At 41.0% G+C, this 23,381-nt stretch overlaps 1 protein-coding gene across 1 annotated transcript in view; it reads right to left on the bottom strand.

The window, feature by feature from the left end:
• Positions 1 to 23,381, bottom strand: part of LOC128745603 (hemicentin-1) — a 149,410-nt gene that overhangs the window by 67,216 nt on the left and 58,813 nt on the right. The window contains exons 10-11 of the mRNA XM_053842681.1: positions 18,269 to 18,407; positions 3,495 to 3,794 (exon numbers count right to left, since the gene is read on the bottom strand). Of these exons, the coding sequence (XP_053698656.1) occupies positions 3,495 to 3,794; positions 18,269 to 18,407 (439 nt within the window). The remainder of the gene's footprint in view (positions 1 to 3,494; positions 3,795 to 18,268; positions 18,408 to 23,381) is intronic.

Raw genomic sequence — 23,381 nt, 5'->3', positions numbered from 1 at the left:
CGTTTTAGACATCTCTTATGTTGCTGTTTTGGCATCTATTTGTTGCCTATTTGTTGTCGTTTCTTCATTTTGTTTTTAATCGTCTTTTGTCGTCATCTCATCATCTTTTTGCTGCATTTCCGTCTCTTTCACGATAGTTTTCGTCGTCCTGTTTATGGCCAAGACTACAATTTTTGTTGTCCTTTTACTATGTTTCCGTTACTCTTTCGTCGTCTTTTTTCTAGTTTTTTCGATTTTTTTTTATCTTCTAATTCGTATGTTTCGTGGGCCTAGTCACGCTTTATAACATTTTTTGTCGTATTTATGCTCTCTTTGTCGCTGTTTTTGTGTCTTTTAATTGTATTTTAATGTTATTTTCGTTGCCTTTCCGTAAGCTTTTCATTGCATTTTTATGATCATTACACTCAAAATAATTTTCATGTCGAAATTAAGGGAAACGTTGTGCGAATATTTTCCATCCAACTTTTCCCGTACTATTTACTTGAATTCAACGTAGTTTGCATTAGTATGCGTGCATTTACATGGAAAGCAGATAGATGTTATTGTATTTTCCAATAATGTTCAACTGATATTCACGTAACCCTTTGTAGAGAAATTTACGTGATTTTTGACGTGGAAAGGGCGTGTTTATTATTTTGCGTGTAGAATTACTGTCATTGTGAATTTACTACTATGAAAAAGACTCGCTTTTGCTCTTTCGTGTTTCGTAGTAGTAAATTCACAATGACAATAGCCAAGTCAAGTCAAGTCAAGTCAAGTCAAGTCAAGTCAAGTCAAGTCAAGTCAAGTCAAGTCAAGTCAAGTCAAGTCAAGTCAAGTCAAGTCAAGTCAAGTCAAGTCAAGTCAAGTCAAGTCAAGTCAAGTCAAGTCAAGTCAAGTCAAGTCAAGTCAAGTCAAGTCAAGTCAAGTCAAGTCAAGTCAAGTCAAGTCAAGTCAAGTCAAGTCAAGTCAAGTCAAGTCAAGTCAAGTCAAGTCAAGTCAAGTCAAGTCAAGTCAAGTCAAGTCAAGTCAAGTCAAGTCAAGTCAAGTCAAGTCAAGTCAAGTCAAGTCAAGTCAAGTCAAGTCAAGTCAAGTCAAGTCAAGTCAAGTCAAGTCAAGTCAAGTCAAGTCAAGTCAAGTCAAGTCAAGTCAAGTCAAGTCAAGTCAAGTCAAGTCAAGTCAAGTCAAGTCAAGTCAAGTCAAGTCAAGTCAAGTCAAGTCAAGTCAAGTCAAGTCAAGTCAAGTCAAGTCAAGTCAAGTCAAGTCAAGTCAAGTCAAGTCAAGTCAAGTCAAGTCAAGTCAAGTCAAGTCAAGTCAAGTCAAGTCAAGTCAAGTCAAGTCAAGTCAAGTCAAGTCAAGTCAAGTCAAGTCAAGTCAAGTCAAGTCAAGTCAAGTCAAGTCAAGTCAAGTCAAGTCAAGTCAAGTCAAGTCAAGTCAAGTCAAGTCAAGTCAAGTCAAGTCAAGTCAAGTCAAGTCAAGTCAAGTCAAGTCAAGTCAAGTCAAGTCAAGTCAAGTCAAGTCAAGTCAAGTCAAGTCAAGTCAAGTCAAGTCAAGTCAAGTCAAGTCAAGTCAAGTCAAGTCAAGTCAAGTCAAGTCAAGTCAAGTCAAGTCAAGTCAAGTCAAGTCAAGTCAAGTCAAGTCAAGTCAAGTCAAGTCAAGTCAAGTCAAGTCAAGTCAAGTCAAGTCAAGTCAAGTCAAGTCAAGTCAAGTCAAGTCAAGTCAAGTCAAGTCAAGTCAAGTCAAGTCAAGTCAAGTCAAGTCAAGTCAAGTCAAGTCAAGTCAAGTCAAGTCAAGTCAAGTCAAGTCAAGTCAAGTCAAGTCAAGTCAAGTCAAGTCAAGTCAAGTCAAGTCAAGTCAAGTCAAGTCAAGTCAAGTCAAGTCAAGTCAAGTCAAGTCAAGTCAAGTCAAGTCAAGTCAAGTCAAGTCAAGTCAAGTCAAGTCAAGTCAAGTCAAGTCAAGTCAAGTCAAGTCAAGTCAAGTCAAGTCAAGTCAAGTCAAGTCAAGTCAAGTCAAGTCAAGTCAAGTCAAGTCAAGTCAAGTCAAGTCAAGTCAAGTCAAGTCAAGTCAAGTCAAGTCAAGTCAAGTCAAGTCAAGTCAAGTCAAGTCAAGTCAAGTCAAGTCAAGTCAAGTCAAGTCAAGTCAAGTCAAGTCAAGTCAAGTCAAGTCAAGTCAAGTCAAGTCAAGTCAAGTCAAGTCAAGTCAAGTCAAGTCAAGTCAAGTCAAGTCAAGTCAAGTCAAGTCAAGTCAAGTCAAGTCAAGTCAAGTCAAGTCAAGTCAAGTCAAGTCAAGTCAAGTCAAGTCAAGTCAAGTCAAGTCAAGTCAAGTCAAGTCAAGTCAAGTCAAGTCAAGTCAAGTCAAGTCAAGTCAAGTCAAGTCAAGTCAAGTCAAGTCAAGTCAAGTCAAGTCAAGTCAAGTCAAGTCAAGTCAAGTCAAGTCAAGTCAAGTCAAGTCAAGTCAAGTCAAGTCAAGTCAAGTCAAGTCAAGTCAAGTCAAGTCAAGTCAAGTCAAGTCAAGTCAAGTCAAGTCAAGTCAAGTCAAGTCAAGTCAAGTCAAGTCAAGTCAAGTCAAGTCAAGTCAAGTCAAGTCAAGTCAAGTCAAGTCAAGTCAAGTCAAGTCAAGTCAAGTCAAGTCAAGTCAAGTCAAGTCAAGTCAAGTCAAGTCAAGTCAAGTCAAGTCAAGTCAAGTCAAGTCAAGTCAAGTCAAGTCAAGTCAAGTCAAGTCAAGTCAAGTCAAGTCAAGTCAAGTCAAGTCAAGTCAAGTCAAGTCAAGTCAAGTCAAGTCAAGTCAAGTCAAGTCAAGTCAAGTCAAGTCAAGTCAAGTCAAGTCAAGTCAAGTCAAGTCAAGTCAAGTCAAGTCAAGTCAAGTCAAGTCAAGTCAAGTCAAGTCAAGTCAAGTCAAGTCAAGTCAAGTCAAGTCAAGTCAAGTCAAGTCAAGTCAAGTCAAGTCAAGTCAAGTCAAGTCAAGTCAAGTCAAGTCAAGTCAAGTCAAGTCAAGTCAAGTCAAGTCAAGTCAAGTCAAGTCAAGTCAAGTCAAGTCAAGTCAAGTCAAGTCAAGTCAAGTCAAGTCAAGTCAAGTCAAGTCAAGTCAAGTCAAGTCAAGTCAAGTCAAGTCAAGTCAAGTCAAGTCAAGTACTTATTAATTCCAAGACTGGATTACCATTGTGGGTTATTATAACCTGATGAATTACAGAACGTCATTTACGTATATGAAACTGTCTTGAAACTTAAATTCAAAGCGATAACCTATCGCATGGAACTGGACTAGTTGATACGCTAAAGTTTGACTAAACGTGTGCTTTTACCCGCTATGTCTTCAATCATTTTATGTTCATTCAAGAATAATACGAAAGAACGCTACACAGAGAAACTGAATATTGGGCATAGTTTATGGCTGACCGGTTCTAAACGGTCAGTTAAGCAGAAAACTTCAATTTGTAGAGAAATCTCTAACGACGTACGCCAGGAATTATTGATTCATTTTCCAACCGACACCAAACGAACCGACTGACCACTTACTTGCAGGTAAAATGTGTATCAGACATGGCACCGTCTGACGGCCGACGCTGTTCATGGCCCAGCAGGCCAGTGTGACCAGCTCCGAATCGGACTGCGGCAGGTAGGTCATGGTGCTGACCAGACCGTGCGAGCTGATGCGTGAATTCAGCACCGGTGAAACGTTCCGAGTGTTGTTGTAGGTCCAGCTGAATCGGACGGCATCCGGTGGGTCGGCTTCCACCTCACATTTAACGTGCAACGAGTGCATGTTCAGTGAACCAACCGACGTTTGTTCCGAGCCAGGCTTGCAACGAGGGGCATCTGCAAATAGAAAAAAAACAGGAAAATAATCTTAAAGTGATACCGAACCGAAAGCAAACATAAGAGCCAACTTGCAAAACGTTCTGCCGCAGGCAGTTTAATTTATTAAAATCCTCCATACTTCATTATAATGCTCTCGATTGGTTGCTCGATAGAACCTGGCATGCAATCAATTTTCTCGTTGCTTATTAATTTGATCGAAAAAGGCAATGGAACGGAATTTCACTCCCGTTCGAATTTCGTCGACCCGAACTTTCGCTTGGTCCATTGTTAGAAGCCCTCCATTTGTTTCATTTTCAATCAAGAATTGTCTTCATTGTTTCCGCAGCTCTGTTTCCGCTTCGCCTCGATCCAATTTGCCAGAAAGAGAAACAACACGTTCCCCCCACTTGCCGATCCATTCATTCGTTCGTTCACATTTGCCGCAATCTTTTTCGAATGCCATCGACCGGCATAAATGGCCACCAAGGTTGGAACGAATGCAAAATCCTGCTAGGATTCAAGGGAAAAACATGGCAATTGAACGAGAGACAGAGCAAAAAGAACTTAGCAAACAGAATGAATATTTCATAATTGATTCGCGATAAGAACCGTCGGTTCGTCCATGGCCACAACGGCAAACAGCGCAAGATGGAGCCACTTTACTTTGCCGCCGAATCCGGTGTGCCAGAAGATGGGCATAATAACGCTCTTGAAAATTTTAATATAACGTTGAACATAACACCTGATGTACCGACCTCCTTCATTTGTGAAACCAGCAGCGGGTTTTCCAGCCGAAATTAAAGTCAGCCCACCCCGTGTTGAGATTTTTGGCTCTAAAGCGACGACGAGTACCTTTCAACAACCCCGAGCCCCTCTCTCGCTTGCGGATCATCCAGCTCGACATCCTGTTTGGCTGTTTTCCTGCTTGAGAACTCCTCTCCCCCCCCCCCCCTCCGGCACTCCCACCTTCCCAAACGGGTCTGCTCTAGTATTAGTGTGCACATTTTCAGACCATGTAGTTAAATGTGTCGAATTCGACCAAAATTTAAATGTCCTAAACACAGGCATTTCAATGCCTATCAGCTAGCGCAAAAGTTACTGTCGTAGTCGTTATACCAATTTTCGAGGGAAAAACAATTTCTGTTCTATTCATGGGAATTAATGGGTTTTTAGAACATAAAATTTTAAATTGCTTCAGGTCATATCGCAGCAATTTATTGTGCGAGATAGTATTTACCAATTTATTCAATTCCGCTAGCTTAAAAAAAATTTCCGAGTTTTTATTGCTAAACCAAAGTGATGTACTGCTTCTGTAAACCAGAGTATGTTGAACTTGTAAGTATATGAGTTCGCCAATAGCTCATTTAGGAAACTTATAAAACTTTTTACGTTTTTACAGGTCTTTAGAGATTGAAAGCTTCATAGTGGACAGCACAAGTTATAAATAAATGAATGTCCACTTTTTTTTATAAAAACCTAAAAAAATAATCTTCCCAGATTGCATGTCAACTGCATCGCCTTTCGGCTATATTCGACGACACAATCCTTGTGAGATGTTCAACTAGTCTTGAACAAGCGACTGTAACTAGGCGACGGAAGGTTTCTTACATATAAAAATGAGTCAATTCAAATCACAGTACCTACTTCAATGCCGCAATTTATTTCAGCAAATTATTTCCTCTCTTAACGGGCGATATTGCCCATACATAAAAACCGGAAGCGACGTTTCTATGAACCATTCTGACGTTTAAAAAAAACCGAACCGGCACGATTCCGACGAGCGAGCGGAATCGCAACAGCCGCCTGTTGGGCTGAATTCCATCCTAATTGCCAAACGAAGGAAGGAAACAGCGGAAGCAGAGAAAAGCGCCCACCAACCAAGGCAGCCCTAGAGTCACTAAATGTAGACAGTTCGGTGGATATGAATGGGAACACCCAGGTCAAATTTTTGAAAATTTCACTGAAATCAAGTGAGTAAAAGTGTATTAAGAAGGTCTCAGAATGGAATGTGACCAATTGAAAGAATAAGCTGTCAGCAAGATTGCAATACTTTTTTCCACCGACGCAACGCCCGATTCAATTGGCTCCGCCGCCGGTTTGACGTTTGAGTCTGGCTTCTGATTGAGTTCTTTCATTTTGTGTCCGCCAGACTATATCTGCCAACTACGTAGGCAGCCATCGTCGTCGTTCGCGTCAATTTCACTTGCAATTCTGAACCATTCAGCTCCGACCGACGGCCTAGTCGGCCGGAATCTCAGACAGGCACGATTGTGCAGACATACGTATACACATACACACAAATAGCGCGTCAGTTCGAGGCCGGAGAAATCGATCGAAACGAGGCGTCCCAATAAGGTGCCACCAAGCAGGAGACGAGCGAGCGGAAGGATTGCATCGCCACGGCCCAAACGACGAACGGCGGCAAGGAGAAAATTGATTGTCTCGTCACATAATCAACTGTGCGGAAATTCGATCGAAACTGAACTACGGGGGGAGGGGGTGGGGGGGTTTCCCGGACAGTGATGGCAGGGAAGGACATATTTATTTTTATTTTATAATGATCCTGATCAGTGCAAGAGTCTACGAGGCACGTAGAGGTAGCGATATCTAAAGACTCTTCCAAAACGTGAGCTGGTATATGAAGGATCGTATGTTTGCGTGTGTGATTGGAAAAGCAATCAGTGTTATATAAGCGCAATCACTACGGGAAAGTGATTGCTTTGCATTCAATTTGCTGTATTGAAGAACCAACAACATAGATTAAATGACTCGATAGCTATTCGATGGAGATCTTATTTTCACTTCATGACGTAATTTGACTCCTTCAAACGCTGCTGGTACGTTCCAACGAGAGTTAACTTCATCAACGTTAGTGAAAATCACATCAAAATTGAGCAGACATTTTGACTTCCCTTCAGCAAATACAAACCCTGCAGCATAAAAGACTCCACCCATTTCAAAAGTACAACAAAAGATAATTAAAACTACTATTCCCACTGCATCGCTTACATAGCTGGGTGGAGGCAGGGTGCACCCCAACTATTTGTGGAAGTGCGGATACGGAAACGAATCTGATGAAGGATGTAATTTCCTCTCCGAACGTTGCCGCTTTGCCCTTTCACCGAAGATGATTGTTCAAAAGATAAAGCGACATGTTTACTTGCATCGAGCACATCCCATGCATCGAAGTTCAAAAGTACAAATACAACCAGTTTCGAATGCTAACAAACCCCTGCTCGGTTGCGCTTCCTGACTTTATCGACTGTCGTTTGAGTTTTGTGTACGACGTGTGTCGCTTTGATTGCACAACAGAGCCTTTTCACAGGCAGTGCCGTTCGTACCTACCTACCTACCAACATGGTGCCGCACCGCGCCGTACCGGCGACTGGCTGCTTCCGACTCCAAGGTATCGGGGGTAACTTATGTCGGAACAAACATCGCTCCGGTTGGTTTCCACTTTCAATTTATAGCAGCACATTTTAATCATAAAGATGAATTAACTGTTTACGAGTGGAGTCGCTGTGTTGGAAGAAGGTAATCAACGTAAACTGTAGCAGAGGAAATTTAAAATATGCTTGCGTGATGATCAAATGGTGAAGACGGGGGTTTCTTTTATCAAGAACTTGATACAACTGTCTTGAAGCTTCCTTATAAAATACTGTAGGAATCTAAATTGGATGTGGAACGAATCGATTGTTATTAGTAAATCTCCAACCACGGATGGGTTGATCACTTTGACACAATTTCGACTCATTTGACAGTATCCTCTCAGTCAAGCAAAATTTTGAAAATGTTGTGTAATAAGCATTAACATAAGCAGTAATTCAACCGCTTTTTGGCGTATCTGGCATTTAATACTGCACGTTGCCGTTTATTAGCTTTTTGAATACATATAAGAATTCAAATTCTTCTTGTCGGTAATCAGCTGCAAATAAGTATTACCAGCACTATAAGAGGGCTAGCAGTAAAGTAGCCATATATTTTACCAAAGTAGCTTTAAGATAGCATTTAAAGTGACTTTAATACTTACTGGCTGGCATTTGAATTGCATTGGTTATGCTTATTGGTTTCCTAGGCAGTGATTTATTTTACTTCAGTGGCGACATGATCGATTCTGCGCTGAACGAATTACGGTCCTCTAGTACTGTCGGTCCTGGGCTGCCGTTCTCGAATCCCCTCGATCACCAACTAAACATGCATCGTTCTCGACGGCAAACTCTTTCTGATTCTCTGCCGAAAATAGGCTTGAAAGCTTTTTCGACGGGTATTCTGGCCACGTGCCGAACCCACCGCAGCCTGTTACATTGTACTTCCTTCGTTATATATCAGTATATTTGTATACTTGATACAGTTCTACTTGTTCATGCGGCTGTGTCACACTCCATTTTTCATTTTACCACCAAGCACAGATTGGTATTCTCTAAAACGCCACTTTTGTGCGACTTTGCAAACTACGGGACTTCAGCTGACTTTTTAATCCGTAGAAAGTCCGGCTTACATCGACGTCACATGTCACGAGTGTACCAAGGGATATGAATTCCTCCAGTACTTCATATCGTTCCCCATTCACCTCCACCTCGGCACCAACACCATTTGAACTCCCAGGCTTGCTGCCAGCAAACATTTACTTCGTTTTGGCTGCGTTAATAGGAAATATCAATTTCGATGCTGCCCGTTTAAAAGGCCCAAATGCCTCTTTCACTGTGCTACTATTGATTCCGATGATATCGACGTCATCCGCAAAACCAAAAAGCGGATGAGATGTCATGATGATAGTCCCATCTTTTTCCACATTTACTATTCGTATTGCAACTTCCAAGGCAATGTTGAATAGCAGATCAGAGAGTGCCTCCCTTTACTTCAGTCCATGCAACGCCACGAAAGCGGCTGAGCTCGCACCCGTCATTCTGACGCATGATTTAACCTTTCTAGCAACCTGTTTCGTCGGAAAAGCACGTTCTGGTATTCTTTGCCACACCTCATTTCGTTTGACTGAATCGTACGCCGCCTTAAAGCTCACAAACACAAAGATGATGAGTCTGCAAGTTGTACTTCCGGAACTTGTCTAGTAAATGACGCAGGGTAAACATCCGATCCTTCGTGGAGCGACCCTCACGAAAACCTGTTTGGTACTCGCCCACGAAGGACTCCACTAACGGTCTGAGTCTACAAAACAGGATACGGGAGAGAACCTTGTAACCAGAATTGAGTAATGGAATAATACCTCGATAGTTTTTAAGCTTGAATCGATGTCCTTCAACTATTCCTCTGGCATTTGTTCTTTCTCCAAGATTCCGACAATGATTCAGTGGATTGCTTCGTACAGCCGCCTGGTCCCAGCTTTTTGAAGTTCAGCTGGGATACCGTACATCCTAGCAGCCTTACTGTTTTTCAGCTTACTGATTGCCTTCTTTAGCTCTTCCAGTGTTTGTGTTTCTACAGCTTGATCGCTCACCATTCTTGTTCAGTTCCTGCTGATTTCTGTGTTTACCTCTCCATTAAACAACGTCTGAAAGTGTTCCTTCCACCTGGCTGTTACCACCGTTTTGTTAATAAGTAGGTTGCCAAAACTATCATTGCATATCACAAGTATAGCAAAATTCTTACACCTCGCCGTTTTTTGGGAACTCCGTGTGTCGTTGCTGGCGAATCTCTCCTGTGTGCCGTCGAGCACGTGCTCCTCGCATCCGGGCATCGGCAAACCGGTCCTCTTCTTCGTCTTCTTCTTCTTCTTCTTCTTCTTCTTCTTCTTCTTCTTCTTCTTCTTCTTCTTCTTCTTCTTCTTCTTCTTCTTCTTCTTCTTCTTCTTCTTCTTCTTCTTCTTCTTCTTCTTCTTCTTCTTCTTCTTCTTCTTCTTCTTCTTCTTCTTCTTCTTCAGCATAGAGCCGGGGTGGCTCGTGCTGTTTCAAGCACTCGTCTCCATTCAACTCAATCTTGGGTCACTCGTCGCCAATTTCCTAGTCGTCTCAGAAGTCGCAACGCGCTTTCGACCTGGTCGAGCCATCGTACACGTTGGGCCCCCTTGTTTCTAGTGCCGGTGGGGTTGTTGAAGAGGACTATTTTCGTCGTACTGTCGTCCGGTATCCTAATGACGTGTCCGGCCCACCGTAGCCTTCTAACTTACGCTAGATGTACGATGGGAGTCTCCCCAAGCAGTGCCTGTAGCTCGTGATTCATACGCTCCAACACGGCAAGGGTGCATATATCCTCCGTGAGGAGCGTCACGGCTTCAAGTCTATAAAGTACTACCGGTCTAATAAGGGTTTTATACATTGCTAGCTTCGTGCGGCGGCGTATGCTTCCTGGCCACTGGATGCGCCACTGGATCTCCTTACTAGTGTTGTTGTGCGCGGTCCCTAGCGATCCCAAATACACGAGCTCCTCTATCACTTCTAGTTCGTCGCCGTCAACAGTTACCGTCCGTGGGAGGCGCGCATTTGTTTCCTTTGAGCCTCTTCCTTTCATGTATTTGGTCTTCGACGCATTTATTTTTAGCCCAATTCTCCTAGACTCCGCTTGCAGTCTGGCGTAGATTGCTTCCACCGTCGCAAAGTTCCTGGCTATGATATCGAAGTCATCTGCGAAACCTAGAAGTTGGCTACCCTTGGTAAAAATCATGCCTCTCGTTTCTATGCCCGCTCGTCGGATGACCCCCTCAAGAGCGATGTTGAACAGCATGCAGGATAAACCATCACCTTGTCGCAACCCTCGCCGCGTCTCAAAGGGACTGTAGAGTGTCCCAGAGATGCGTACAAAACACATCACTCGATCCAATGTAGCTCTGATCAGTTGCGTCAGTTTATCCGGAAAACCGGTCCTCTATCATGCCCAAAACTTGCGACAATGAGCTAGAGATATTGTTTCGTCAAACATTTGTACCAAAGCAAAAGCTCGAGGAACTTCAAGTTCCCGTAAAACCTTCAACACAGAAAATCTAATTGAGAGTTTTTTCTTCGGTTGAATGTCAGGCAGCCACGCGACCCATGATCTCCGAGAACTACGTGCTACACCTTTTTCGGAGGAGTTAGGTGCTGCGGCCCTTCAAGAGGAATGGAGAAGAATACCCAAGAGTAACCGAAATGCCTATTTTGATGGTAAATTCCAGCAAGTGATGGAGAGGGAAGAAATCCAGGAAAACTACGAGTACAGAGCCACTACACTAAGAATACAACATGATTTACTGTACAAAAACAAACTGTTCTACCACGAAGTGGACTCGTAAATAATAAATGCTTAGTGCATTATACGAATGTTGTAAAAGCTTAAAATATAAATAGTATAATACGGACACATATTGAAAATAAGCGATGTCTCTGTTTTCTCCGAAAAAACTGACATGCTTGTGAATCGAAGTTGAGCTGGTTTGTCGCTGACGACGCCGCAAACTACAGAACCAGAGGGTGACATTGCGATTCTCGTTTCGAGTGATTTTGGTTCGTTTCGACCACGTTAAACGAATGGTCGAAACGAACCAAAATCACTCGAAACGAGAATCGCAATGGACGCCAGGACGCCTGTTTATGAAGTAGATCATAATTGTACAAGTATTCGCAGCCCGATGCTAACGATGCCAGACAATAGCCGTACATCAAAAACGTTGTAGTGCAAAATGTGCCACGAATGTGCTCTCGTACGAAATACGAACTAACATCTTTTGCGGAAGAAAATAAGGCTACGAATGTTTTTAAATGAATCGGCTCCGAATATATTTTCTAAAAAACTACAATATAATGTTCTTATTGTTCTGGAGAGAACTTCGCAAAATACTGGTAGGCACAGAAAGAGAAGAAAAACATGCCAGCGCCCATCAAAACTTTGCGGACTTACACTTGACCCATTTTTTTTTTTTCAAATCGTACAATTTCGGTTGAACATGTTATTGAATTGGGCGAAAAGTTTTACACAAAAAGATAACCTTTTGGCAACAAGCAACATACAGACATGCGACATGTGTTGTATGTAACATTTATCAAAGTAGTAACATTGCACACGTTCAATCCTCAAAAGATTTCAGAGTTATTTGTTATTTCTATGTGCATTTGGAAACAATTTAACAAAATCAAGAACACAAACTATTGCTTTCCTGCTACCTTACAGTAATTGTTTTTATTACCCATGGTTCTCCACGTTGAAGGGATTTTACCAATTCAGCACATCTTTTCACTACACTTCTAATGAAACGGCAAGCATTCGTATTCATACAGAGTCATATTATAACCGAACACTACAGCTGTAGCACATTTTTCCAACATAGATATCAAATTCGTCTAGGTTTATTTGTCTCGCAGTAAAGAATTTGCGATCTGTTGGGACGACGAACTTGTGTAATTTTTTCTGGCGCACCTCCCAAGCACAGATATCAAATTGGTTTAGATCATCGTAAAGAATCTTCCAACCAATCACGAAGCGAGAATTCAGGTAAAATATAGGTTCATTATTTTCAATTTTTCAATAGTTCAACATCAAGAATCCATACTTTTCTTCATTTGGGCCAATTCTTAGAAGATATTCCAATCGATTGGTGTAAGAATATTGAAAATCGTTCGGGAAACCACAAAGCTACTAGCGTTCAAAACCTGACAACTTTTCGAGAAAGATTTTTTGGAATGACACCCTATACCAGCTACCTTCCTGAAAGACGCTGCTGAGAGAGCAGCTGCATTTGTTGGTAGTGCTGCAGTCGGTTTGTGGAGACATTGTCAGAAGAAAGGTGCCCGTGAGGAAATGCTATTGAGTGAGCACGTCCAGCTCATCTGGATCCTCTGACAACAGTTCATGACCACTTCTATCTGGATGAGAACCGTTGACATGTCATCCAATGGAAGTTGTCGTTGACCCAAAATTCGAATGAGTGATGATACTCGCAGACTTCACGGCAGCCTCCCAGAGGCCACCGAAGTTAGCCACACGCGGCGGGATAAACTTCCATGCGATGCCACGCTGGGAAGTTTTATTGACGATCTCAGCCGACGTAGATGGATCATTCAACAAATCGTAGAGCTCTAAACTGTCGGATGTAGAGAACAAACTCGCTTTTGACATTTTTGAGACTGATTAAGCTGAGAAAAAATCCAAGAAGTACCTTGGAAGTTCAGGCCGTTATTCGAGTGTACCTCGACGGGTAGACCTCGACGGGATATAAAGGGTCGCATGACACCTAAGAAAGCGGCGGTAGTGAGATATCCGCTAGCTCCAGGTGAACAGCTTTTCTGCAGAAGCCTACGAAGATGGTGATGTAGGCCTTTTGGGATGCTACTTTACGAAGCACGGGCTTCAGATATACCAGGCCACCATAGTCGACTCCTCCGGTGACAGCAAAGACACGAGTGGGAATTGCACTTGGCTTTGGGAGTTGACCAGGGGGTTGTGAAACTGAGAGAGGCTTACTTCGGAAGCAGCAAATACCGTTGCAAAAAATATGATTTGCTAGTCCTCTATTTTGTAACGGCCAGAACTCTAGCCGGATTTGGCGACTGTCATACGGGGGCCCGAATAAAGTACCATTTCGTGGCATACGACTGCCACCTTCCGCGAGAAAGAATAGTTGCCTGAAATAATCATGGGATATCGAACGGCGTACGATTCTGCAACAAGTCTTAGCCGACCACCAACTCGGAGTTTGTTTGGTTGATCCAAGAAGTAGCTTCAGTGACGAATGAGCGAATACATTTTTTTTCCATGCGTGGACTCATCACTGCGACCAGTACAGTTGATCTATTGTGATATCGCCCGGGTGTTTGCTGTATGACATGCACTGCATTTCTTTTTGCTATAATCGCTATTGAGTGAGCGATATGCTTATTAACCGTTATGTGTTCGACAGGGTACCCGGGTACCTTTTCAGCTTTCAAAGTACGAAATTCTTAAGTTTTCTTTGATCAAGGATAGTGAAACTCTGTGACATCTAAGAACTAGTTGAATTGCAACTTTTTATGAAATAAGTTTTCATGTAACACTTAAGGGGGTGGAATGGGGGGGCTTCGAATTTTTTTACCCCTTAAGTGCTCGACAAGGGTACCCGGGTACCCACAAATTGAAACGCTTGTAACTTTGGAAATTTTTGACCGATTCGGACACTTTTACCACCAAAAGATTCAGGAACTTATCCACTTTCAGTGTGGTTATAACAGAGCCGGAAGTGGTTCATCTGGTTCCCGGAAATCCGGCAGTCCGAGGATGTGTTCCGGAATTAAAGCACTTTTTATATTTTTGGATGTAATTATAGTAATATGGGTGTCCAAAGTTCTTCCAATTACTCCGAAAGGCCATTCTTCATTGTTTTAAAACAATACAATGATATATCCTCGGAATGGCCATTCTGCGACAAGTTCCCGTGGGACCTCCTATGGCCATAAAACTGTTTGGTTTGCAACACTGGCAATATGGGTTTCTAAATTCATGAAATTACTCCAGAAGGTCATTTTCCATTATTTTGATTCTATCTGATGATTTTGCCACGGCATGGCCATTCCGGAACATATTCCCGCGGGGCTTCACAGTTGTCCAAAACCAAAAATATGTGCGCATTAGAGTTTTGAGTGGGAACATTTGATTTTAGGTTTATGGAACCTATGGGAGAGTTTCTTGAAATTAAAAGTTCTATCGTATGGTGAAATTCAAATTTTGAATAATCTCCCTAAAAGTGAAATAAAAAAATTATTTTTCTGCAGCTTCAATATAACACATTGATGAGTTCTGCAAAGTTTTAGAGCATATTATTACAAGAAATTTTGCTGAAGACCGTAACCTTCTATCTCTTCAGCGAAGATAGAAAAATCCTATTTCTTAGATGTGAATCGTCAAAATCAGTTTTTCTATTTTAGCTTTTTTTGTAGTTGTTGTATGACTTTTTCAGGTTTTATAAAGTTGTACAAATAGTAAAAATACACAACTTTGCCGAATGTAGTATACCTCTATCTTTGCATGTTTAGGAGCTGTAAAACTTTTGTTATAATAAATACCCCAATTCTGACCCCGAATTACTCAACTATGCGCAAACATAGTTGCGCTCAAAACTAATGCGCACATATTTTTGGTTTTGGACAACTGTGAAGCCCCGCGGGAATATGTTCCGGAATGGCCATGCCGTGGCAAAATCATCAGATAGAATCAAAATAATGGAAAATGACCTTCTGGAGTAATTTCATGAATTTAGAAACCCATATTGCCAGTGTTGCAAACCAAACAGTTTTATGGCCACAGGAGGTCCCACGGGAACTTGTCGCAGAATGGCCATTCCGAGGATATATCATTGTATTGTTTTAAAACAATGAAGAATGGCCTTTCGGAGTAATTGGAAGAACTTTGGACACCCATATTACTATAATTACATCCAAAAATATAAAAAGTGCTTTAATTCCGGAACACATCCTCGGACTGCCGGATTTCCGGGAACCAGATGAACCACTTCTGGCTCTGTTATAACCACACTAGAAGTGGATAAGTTCCTGAATCTTTTGGTGGTAAAAGTGTCCGAATCGGTCAAAAATTGCCAAAGTTACAAGCGTTTCAATTTGTGGGTACCCGGGTACCCTTGTCGAGCACTTAGAGGTGTTTTTTTTGTCGAACACATAACGGTTAAATTTTATGCGTGCTTGTGTGTATTGCGGCTTACCCTTCCTTCAAAGCTTGATCTACTTCACCCACTTATTCCTCGCTGCCAGTACTACCCCATGTTATAGCCGTCCCTGGCGAGGACTCATTCGTACCTCTGACCAGTACACTTAACTATAGGAGGGACATTTGCACTGTCAAGGGACTTCAGAGGGTAAATATAGAATTCAGCATGAAGGAAGGGTAAATGAGGGGCCTGAGAATAAACCGATGCTAAAGTCATTTGACATCGAATGGTTTGATTCTACTGAGATTCGAACCCACGACCACTCGCTAGTCAAAGCAGACTCGGTAATCTTGTGGCTACGGAGCCTCCCGAACGAAAACATATTTGGCTTCTTGTAGAACCTTAACGCTGACTGTTGGGGTGATGGGGGCAGATTACGGCATTGACATCTCTGGATGAATCCTTCACAGTATGCGGTAGTTCGCAAAACTTTCCAGTTAGGTAAATAGCAATACAAAATCAGATGAGTTAGTGTGCGATCCTCATACAGTTTTTCTACTGATGGTCTTTCGTATTCCAACTGCTCTTCCCAATTCATCAGCAGCCAATCCTGCTAACACATTCTTTAAAGCTTGATACCCTTTATCGCAGTCTAAAGCCACCGTTGAGAAGTAAATCAAATAGAGGGTCGTGGATTACCGGACCTATCATCAGCGCGTCGTTCAAAGAGTAATTGGATGAGGATTTGGCTGAACCGTCGAAAACCGGCCGAATCTTAGTAGTCGCGCTTGCCTAGTAGAAAGTGATCCATTTATCGCGCTTTAACTTCTCTTCCGGAATGATGTTCATGAGATTTTGATACAGCAAAACTGTAGAAAATAACTAGTTCGACAAATGTCCCATATATAACTTTGTCAAATTTTGCTCGACTAAGACAGTACTGTCAAGTGAATCAAAATTGAGTCATGGTGATCGATCACCAACCCTGTATGGTGAAAACCATAACGCTTTTAAGGAAATCCCCCGAATAGCTCAATGGGTGGTATTGCGCGTGCGTCCACTGTAATTTCATAGTTACCCAGGTAACCAATAAGCATTTGCAATGCAATTTAAATGCAAGCCAATAAGCATTTAAGTTGCCTTAAATCCTACCTAAATGCTAATTTGGCAAAATATGCGGCTACTTTACTGCTAGCCCTCTTATAGGGCTGACAATGCTTATTTGCAGCTAGTTACCGACAAGAAGAATTTAAATAGAATTGTATATGCCAATTTACAACAGTTATGCAGTCAAAAGGCTGATAAACAGTAACCTGCAGTAAAAAACGCCAGGGATGCTAATAAACGATTTACTGCTTATATTAATGCTTATTGGTTATCTGGGTACTCATTTAGCAATAAAGCTGATTTTGGGCCTATCAAAGACTTACCGTCTACCAAAAATCATCTATATCTATTGGAAGAAACCTGAGAAACTGCGATGAGCAAACAACAACACCCAAGGGCTTACTCGGTGGATTGCTGTACTTCAACAGCAAAACAAAAGGAAGTCAGATGGTTTATGTGTCATTGTTCTTCAAGTGCTGCCAATATACCGACACAATAATTAATTTGGAATGGATTTTGCTCAATATGCTTGAAGTGTTTTTTGGTGCCTCTGTTTCGCACATTTGAAGTGTAGTGTAAATGATGCAACTCAGTTTGTTTAGGCTGGAATTAGCAACGAGATGAGCTTTCAGTTAGTAAATGAAAATTTCTTTAAATTTTCATATCAGAGGGAAATTTTTGAGTTCCTCCTTGATAAATAGAAGAAGAACTGTTCTGTGATACTGTAATTAACAGCTATTTAATTTCTAGAATAAGTAAACGTGAACATAATTGTGTGTTCCCCAAACCATCATCGAGAGCGGATAAACGTAAGCAATTGCTTCTATTTTGTCGACCTAATTACGTGCTAGTGGAGAAACAGTGCCTTTGATGTTTATTGAATAAAAATCAACAAATTACACTAATTTTTGTGAAAACAGTTATAACAGTTACTTTATGAGTGCTACATTCTTTTCAGTATAGTAATATGTATAGAAATATGTATAGCAGCAAAGTTTTTATTCGAGAAAGCACAGCAAACGAAAAGGAATGTAGGCTGACTTTAGTTAATTTGAAGCATTTATTTCGTGCGAAAGATGAAAACATCATGAAAATTTAGTAAAAACTTGGGCCCAGAGGGTTAAGTGAAAATAAAGATTTGCTTTTCGAATGTTATTATATTATTATTAAGCTATTAGTATGTTAAGCAAAAATTATGAATTCGTATATTCCTTTATAAAATTCAGGTGGCTGGCATGTTCGGTAGTTTGATGCACTCCTTTCGAGTTTTTTTTTCAATAGCCAAAAATTAATTTTATTCCGCAAAAAAACTATTTGAAAGTTTATTTCTTTCAAAAACTGACACATTGTCACGAATTTAGTGACCCCCCTGCCCTGGGATAAACGTGCTGCACAGTTCACCCACTCAGCCACACACACATAAAGACGCATTTGAAAAGAATTCTACCGTCTTCGGATATCAATGGATGACAAGTGCCGATTTTCACGTGTTGTTTGCTCCGGAATTCGTTTCCCTTTGCCCTTGGTGCTCAAAGCAGGGCACCATCGCATCGAATCGCATCAGCAGGCAGGTTGTTGCTAGCGAGTTAGGATTACCGTAGACGACCCGACGGGAGCATCAAACGATGTATGTTCCTCAAGCGCACAACACAATAATGGTTACAGCAGCGGTGAGATGAAAGGATTGACAATAGAAAAATGTAATGTTACCTTTCCTTCCGAGAAGGAGGGGTAAACATATTACAGCCGGCGGAAAACGCAGTTGTCACATATTTATTGGTGAAAAAAAAGGGGATGAAAGAAATGAGCCGGTTTCCGTACTTACATTGAATTTTCAAGGTGATGGACGAGCTACGCGTTTCTCCTTCAGTGTTTGATGCTGCGCACGCATAGGAACCGGCGCTTTCCCGCTCCAGCTGGATGAGGTGCAATGTTTCGCCACTTTCGCCAGACATTCGCATGTTCTGTGGGAGGAAAATGAAACAGAGGAAGGTGGTGAAGCATGTTACTTATGAATGCAATTACGATATGCTCGAGATATTGAACAATGGATGGTAAGTGGCCGCAGCTACATTCTAAAGCAGCCATCATATAATTTTCGTGCTGACAAACAAGTCACGCATCACTCAACAACCGGTACCGCATTAACCCATCGTTCCGAAGAGCACCCGCAGGTCCGGAGGCTACATTTTCGCCATAGTTCGTATACGATTAGCCTGATTACCGGTTGCGATTCGCGCAATCCATTCACTTGAAATTCCGAAGTGTGCTCTCGTGTTGTTATGGACGTACTGCGGTCTCATTTGAGCGAGCGACGATAATGTCTTTGCGGATCCTTGCTTTCAACGAGAGATTCATCGAAGGAAGCTTGAGGTAGATTGAACAGACCGGCGCGCGTTCCACTAATCTTCGTCGAGTGTGGCAGGCAACGACGATGGCGAACGTTGTGAAACGATAATATGAATAGTAATGTTATTCGGTGATTTATATTCATCATCCAAAGGCCATCGCTCATGGCTAACGCGTTATATATGCGAGCAGAACTGATGAAAGAAAATTGCTGATACTTTTTTGTTGTTTTGTTTTGAAAGTTATTTGTTATTCTAAACAGTGTTTGTCAACTGTGGTCAGATTCGAAACTTCGAGCCGTTCGCAGAAGACAACGTTTTTTTCCTTATTTAAACAGAAATAGGTTTTGTCTGAACTCTATTATTCATGACAAGATTGAGTGAAAAAAACACAGCAAATTTAAATAAAATGTGACAAATGCGCTTACTCATAGAGGGATTATTACTGGATTTGTTGGGATTCATATTATTCTCTTAAAGTTTCTAACCTAAAAACCATTTTATCAGAGTGGCGTAATAATTTCTAAGAAGGTTGGATTGCAATAAAACTCATCGATACCGTTTTAATTAGTTGGATATACTGAGTTACTGTTACCTGGTGACTACTCGAAGCATCGTATAGCTCAATTTTAAAATTTTAGCCATTTTCAAACAAGTTTCCGCTTCCTCTTTAATAGAAAACATTACAGATGCGTGTCACTTGGGCAATTAAGTTATCATTGATTAGTAAAAAAGTTAGTAAGTTAAAGCACCGATTTGCATTGTGTTTTGAACCCTAGATGTACTGACTGGAAAGATCTGGAAAAGCGCTGGTTCGTTAATTTTCTCATCCGTCACAATCTACCGGGCGGCTGCATCGAAGCAGCGCGTCCCCGCCAGCGACTACGAATGTGGTAAGCCACATCACACAAGTATCACTAAATCCTCTTCTCTACTCATCACGATAAACCTGGGCCCGGTCGGTAGTTCCAACGGATGCGTCACGCATATCTGATTCAGATATGAACCGGTAACTAATCGATACCCAACCATCCAGCCTCCCGTTGTGGTTTTGCCTGAGCCGGAATTTGTTCGCGGCACGAACGCACCATCCCACGAACACGGCACCGCTGATGGTGATGACTAACCGGTGAAAGCGTGGGAAAGATTTAACTTGAGAGAATCCAGTCACGACCGGTTCACGCTGAAGATAAGGAGTTAGTTCGGAAGCGTCTTCCTACCACATTTTCACGTTTAATTCAACAAAACCGAGATAAAATGCTGTCGGAAATTAAGAATTGAACTTGTAATTTTCGCGCAAAACGAAAAACAAGATTTACATTGCCCAATCCGTAAATCCAGCACTCGTTCAGGCGAAATGAGAAATTAATTAGTTTTATCAGCAGTTTACGCACTGTTGACTAACTGTCTTCCATCCGGACGCTGCGCTGTTGCTGTTGGACCTGGAAAATTTGCGAAATCTACGGTGTGTAAAACACTACAGCCGCACAAAAAAAAGACAGCCAAAAAAGGACGATGGTAGCCGAGCAGCTGTCAGTTCGGTTGTGTGTTTATCATCTGGTCCGTGAGACAGCATTCCGCAGCGTTTGTTGATGGTATCATTTTCCCGGCATGGCCATTATGTAAAATCTGTTTGATGAATAGCAAACTTTTCGGTTGCTTTTTGGAAATTAATTAATTTCGAATTGAGAACTGCTCAAGCTCGAGGGGTAGTCGGAGTGAATGGACAAAACTGGGCAAGTCTTTTCTACCGTACCGGTGCTGCTGGTGCTCGGAAGTAGGATCAGGCTGGCTGTGCCAGTAATACCGAGAAGTAGCATGAATGAAAAAGCACGCGATTGTTTAGGGAAAAGTTACACTTTTCGACACGACTGAGAAACACGTGTAGACGTGATTTCTCCTTCGTTCGATTAAGGTTTTTCGAAATTAGCTAATTTAGCCAATCTATAAATCATCGCATTTTTAGTTCAATAGGTTTGGCGTGGTGGCTGTCTCGCACATTCGCCATTAGATGTCAGAGGTAAAACGAACTCAGCGAGAAACTTTAAGCGCTGTACTCAAAGTAAACAATAATTTAGAATTTTAATCAACATAATATACAAACACCAGACACAATGTTATTATAAATGCTTCGAAATTAGAGCATGGTGTTTTTGGGGTCATCAAACAGCACCTATTTTGGCACTTGCGTTACGCTCTCTCTATTTTGGTATAGTGGACCGAATTAAAGTGTGCGTAACGCGTTGGTCAAAGTATCCCGTTTACCCTATATCATTTCGAAACTGTCACAGTCACTTTTTACGCAGTGTGTGTACAGCTAACAAACAATAACTGACACACAACTGCGAGCTGATTATCGAATGACATTCGCTTTGTGACCGTTTCCCATCTTGTATTCTGGAAAAGTCAGTAGATCAGTAGAACACTGATCTCATAAGATCTTTTCCACCATTACTTCAATACAGCGGTGTCTTTTGGCAACTCTGCTTGTAAGGTGCAGATGTGCTATTGTTTACTTAGTATTAATTTCCGACTACATCTGCGTTTTGACATTTAATTAACCCGGATTGTCCATCAAGTATCTCAGTTAGTGATTTGGAATAACATTTTAAACGGTTCGTGCAAGTCCAAACATTGAAGCGACATTGAAACTATTGTTATGTTCGTGTGGTGCGACAGACTATAGTTACTATATATATAGTTCGGCGGATACAAAAATTGGGAGCCAAATAAGCGTCAAAAGCGGAGCCAAACGTTTTTCAAAATTCGAATTGTGGAACTAATGTTAATAAACACACTTTATTTTCATAGAACTAGTCATTTTCAACACCCACTAGCGATTATTTTTCGTAAAAACCTGCACATTTCTCCATAATTTCAAATTTAATTTCAAAAATCAGAGTTGCCAATTCGCCTGGTTTTCTATCCGCCGAACTATATATATAGTAACTATACGACAGACTCGATTCAGTATAACCATCACCGGAACGTCAACGGAAAAAGGTTAAAAGAAAGTATATCGTTAGTTTCGTGAAGTAAAATATCGGCACCAACTTTTCAAAAGGGCTACCAAATGTAAACAAACCGGGTAAGAAATTATATTATTCAGATAAGAGAATAAGAAATGGACACTCACTCAGTTTGTTTACATTATGCATTTAGGCTCTTTTGAAAAATTGATGACGATATATGTGACCAGTGCGCTAAGCCGGTTCGGCCTGGTACTAACCAAATTTCATGCATGCACTGAAACAAGAACTAACAATTCAGACCGTGAGCAGAAGCCGGTCAGAGCATTTTTTATTTTCTTTCTTGTGTTTGTGCGATTGTGCCGCGCTGTTCCTTGTAATGGAGAGGGGTTGTGTTCCATTGGTCATCACATTACTGCATACCCAACAAACATTTTTGTTTAAGAATAGCTTATTCAAGTATTGTACAGCTAATTTCCGAGGAACAAGTGCTTGATAAGCTATTATACAACAAAAATGCTACTTGGGTAGTACGGCTGGTCTTGTAAGGTAAGCTTTTTATGAATTTTTTTTCCTGAACAAGATAAAATGGTTTGAATACACCGGAATATATATGAATAATGCTGTATTGCGTATCGCGGTGTGGTTACGCCGTTTAGTACTATATTTTTGTTTTTAAAAAACAGTGTCTTTTGGCAAGAGTTGTAGAGATATACATAATATCAAGGCCGCTGTACTGTCACGTTCCCAATGACGATAACTTGCTCAAATGGGAAATTGTTCGGATCACGAGTGAATTTCGTGAATTCTTACTGGCTGTGTTGGACGATAAGGACAGCGGTGGCAGTCAGAGCGGATCAATGTTGATAGTATAAATCTGTTGGCGTTCTGCCGGCCCTGTTTCATTTTGTTTTAGGCACATATGTTATAACAAAGGAGCATGATACCGTATTCGATTGGTTACTCAAAATTTCTAACAAATACATTTTGTTTCTGCTCGTGGTGTTTCTTCTTCTTCTCGTGTGGAATATGCTAACCAAATAGCTCAATGCAGGTTTAACATTGTGTTATAGAAGTTCGTGAGCAATATTTTATGCATGGTGATGTTTTATGCATGTATAAAAAAACACAGATTATTTTGGCGGCTTAATTTTTTTCTCTCTGCCCGCTGTTCGCCATCAGAGAAATATAAAGTGTAGTTTAGCCTATTTCTTTCTCAAAGCTGTGAGATTTACCGAATGATTTTCCCATTTTTAGTTATAGAGTATTTTTCTTTTATTTTATCATAGAGCAGTTTGATACAATGAAGTTACTTCATGCATCAAAACACTTGTTTGATGAAACCGGGGTGTATGAACAGAGTTTTATCATTGTTGAAGATCATTGTTGAATGATGTATATGATTCGGTACGACCATAAATTAACTTTTTATTTTTTATTTATTTAGTCGTCAAATCATAGTAGACCTTTTACATTAGTTATTATATTATATTAGTTCTATTACTACAATACAATCTACAAAGAAAACTGAACAGTGTAACTTTTAAATTACATAATATTGCTTACATTTTTTGCATCTAACGCGTAGAGTTAAAGTATTGTTTTAATTTTAATTTAGACA

The sequence above is a fragment of the Sabethes cyaneus genome, chromosome 1 (assembly GCF_943734655.1).
Source record: "Sabethes cyaneus chromosome 1, idSabCyanKW18_F2, whole genome shotgun sequence".
Lineage (NCBI taxonomy): Eukaryota > Metazoa > Arthropoda > Insecta > Diptera > Culicidae > Sabethes > Sabethes cyaneus.
The sequence above is the reverse complement of the archived record's forward strand: the minus strand, read 5'-3'. Positions and strand labels throughout refer to the sequence as shown.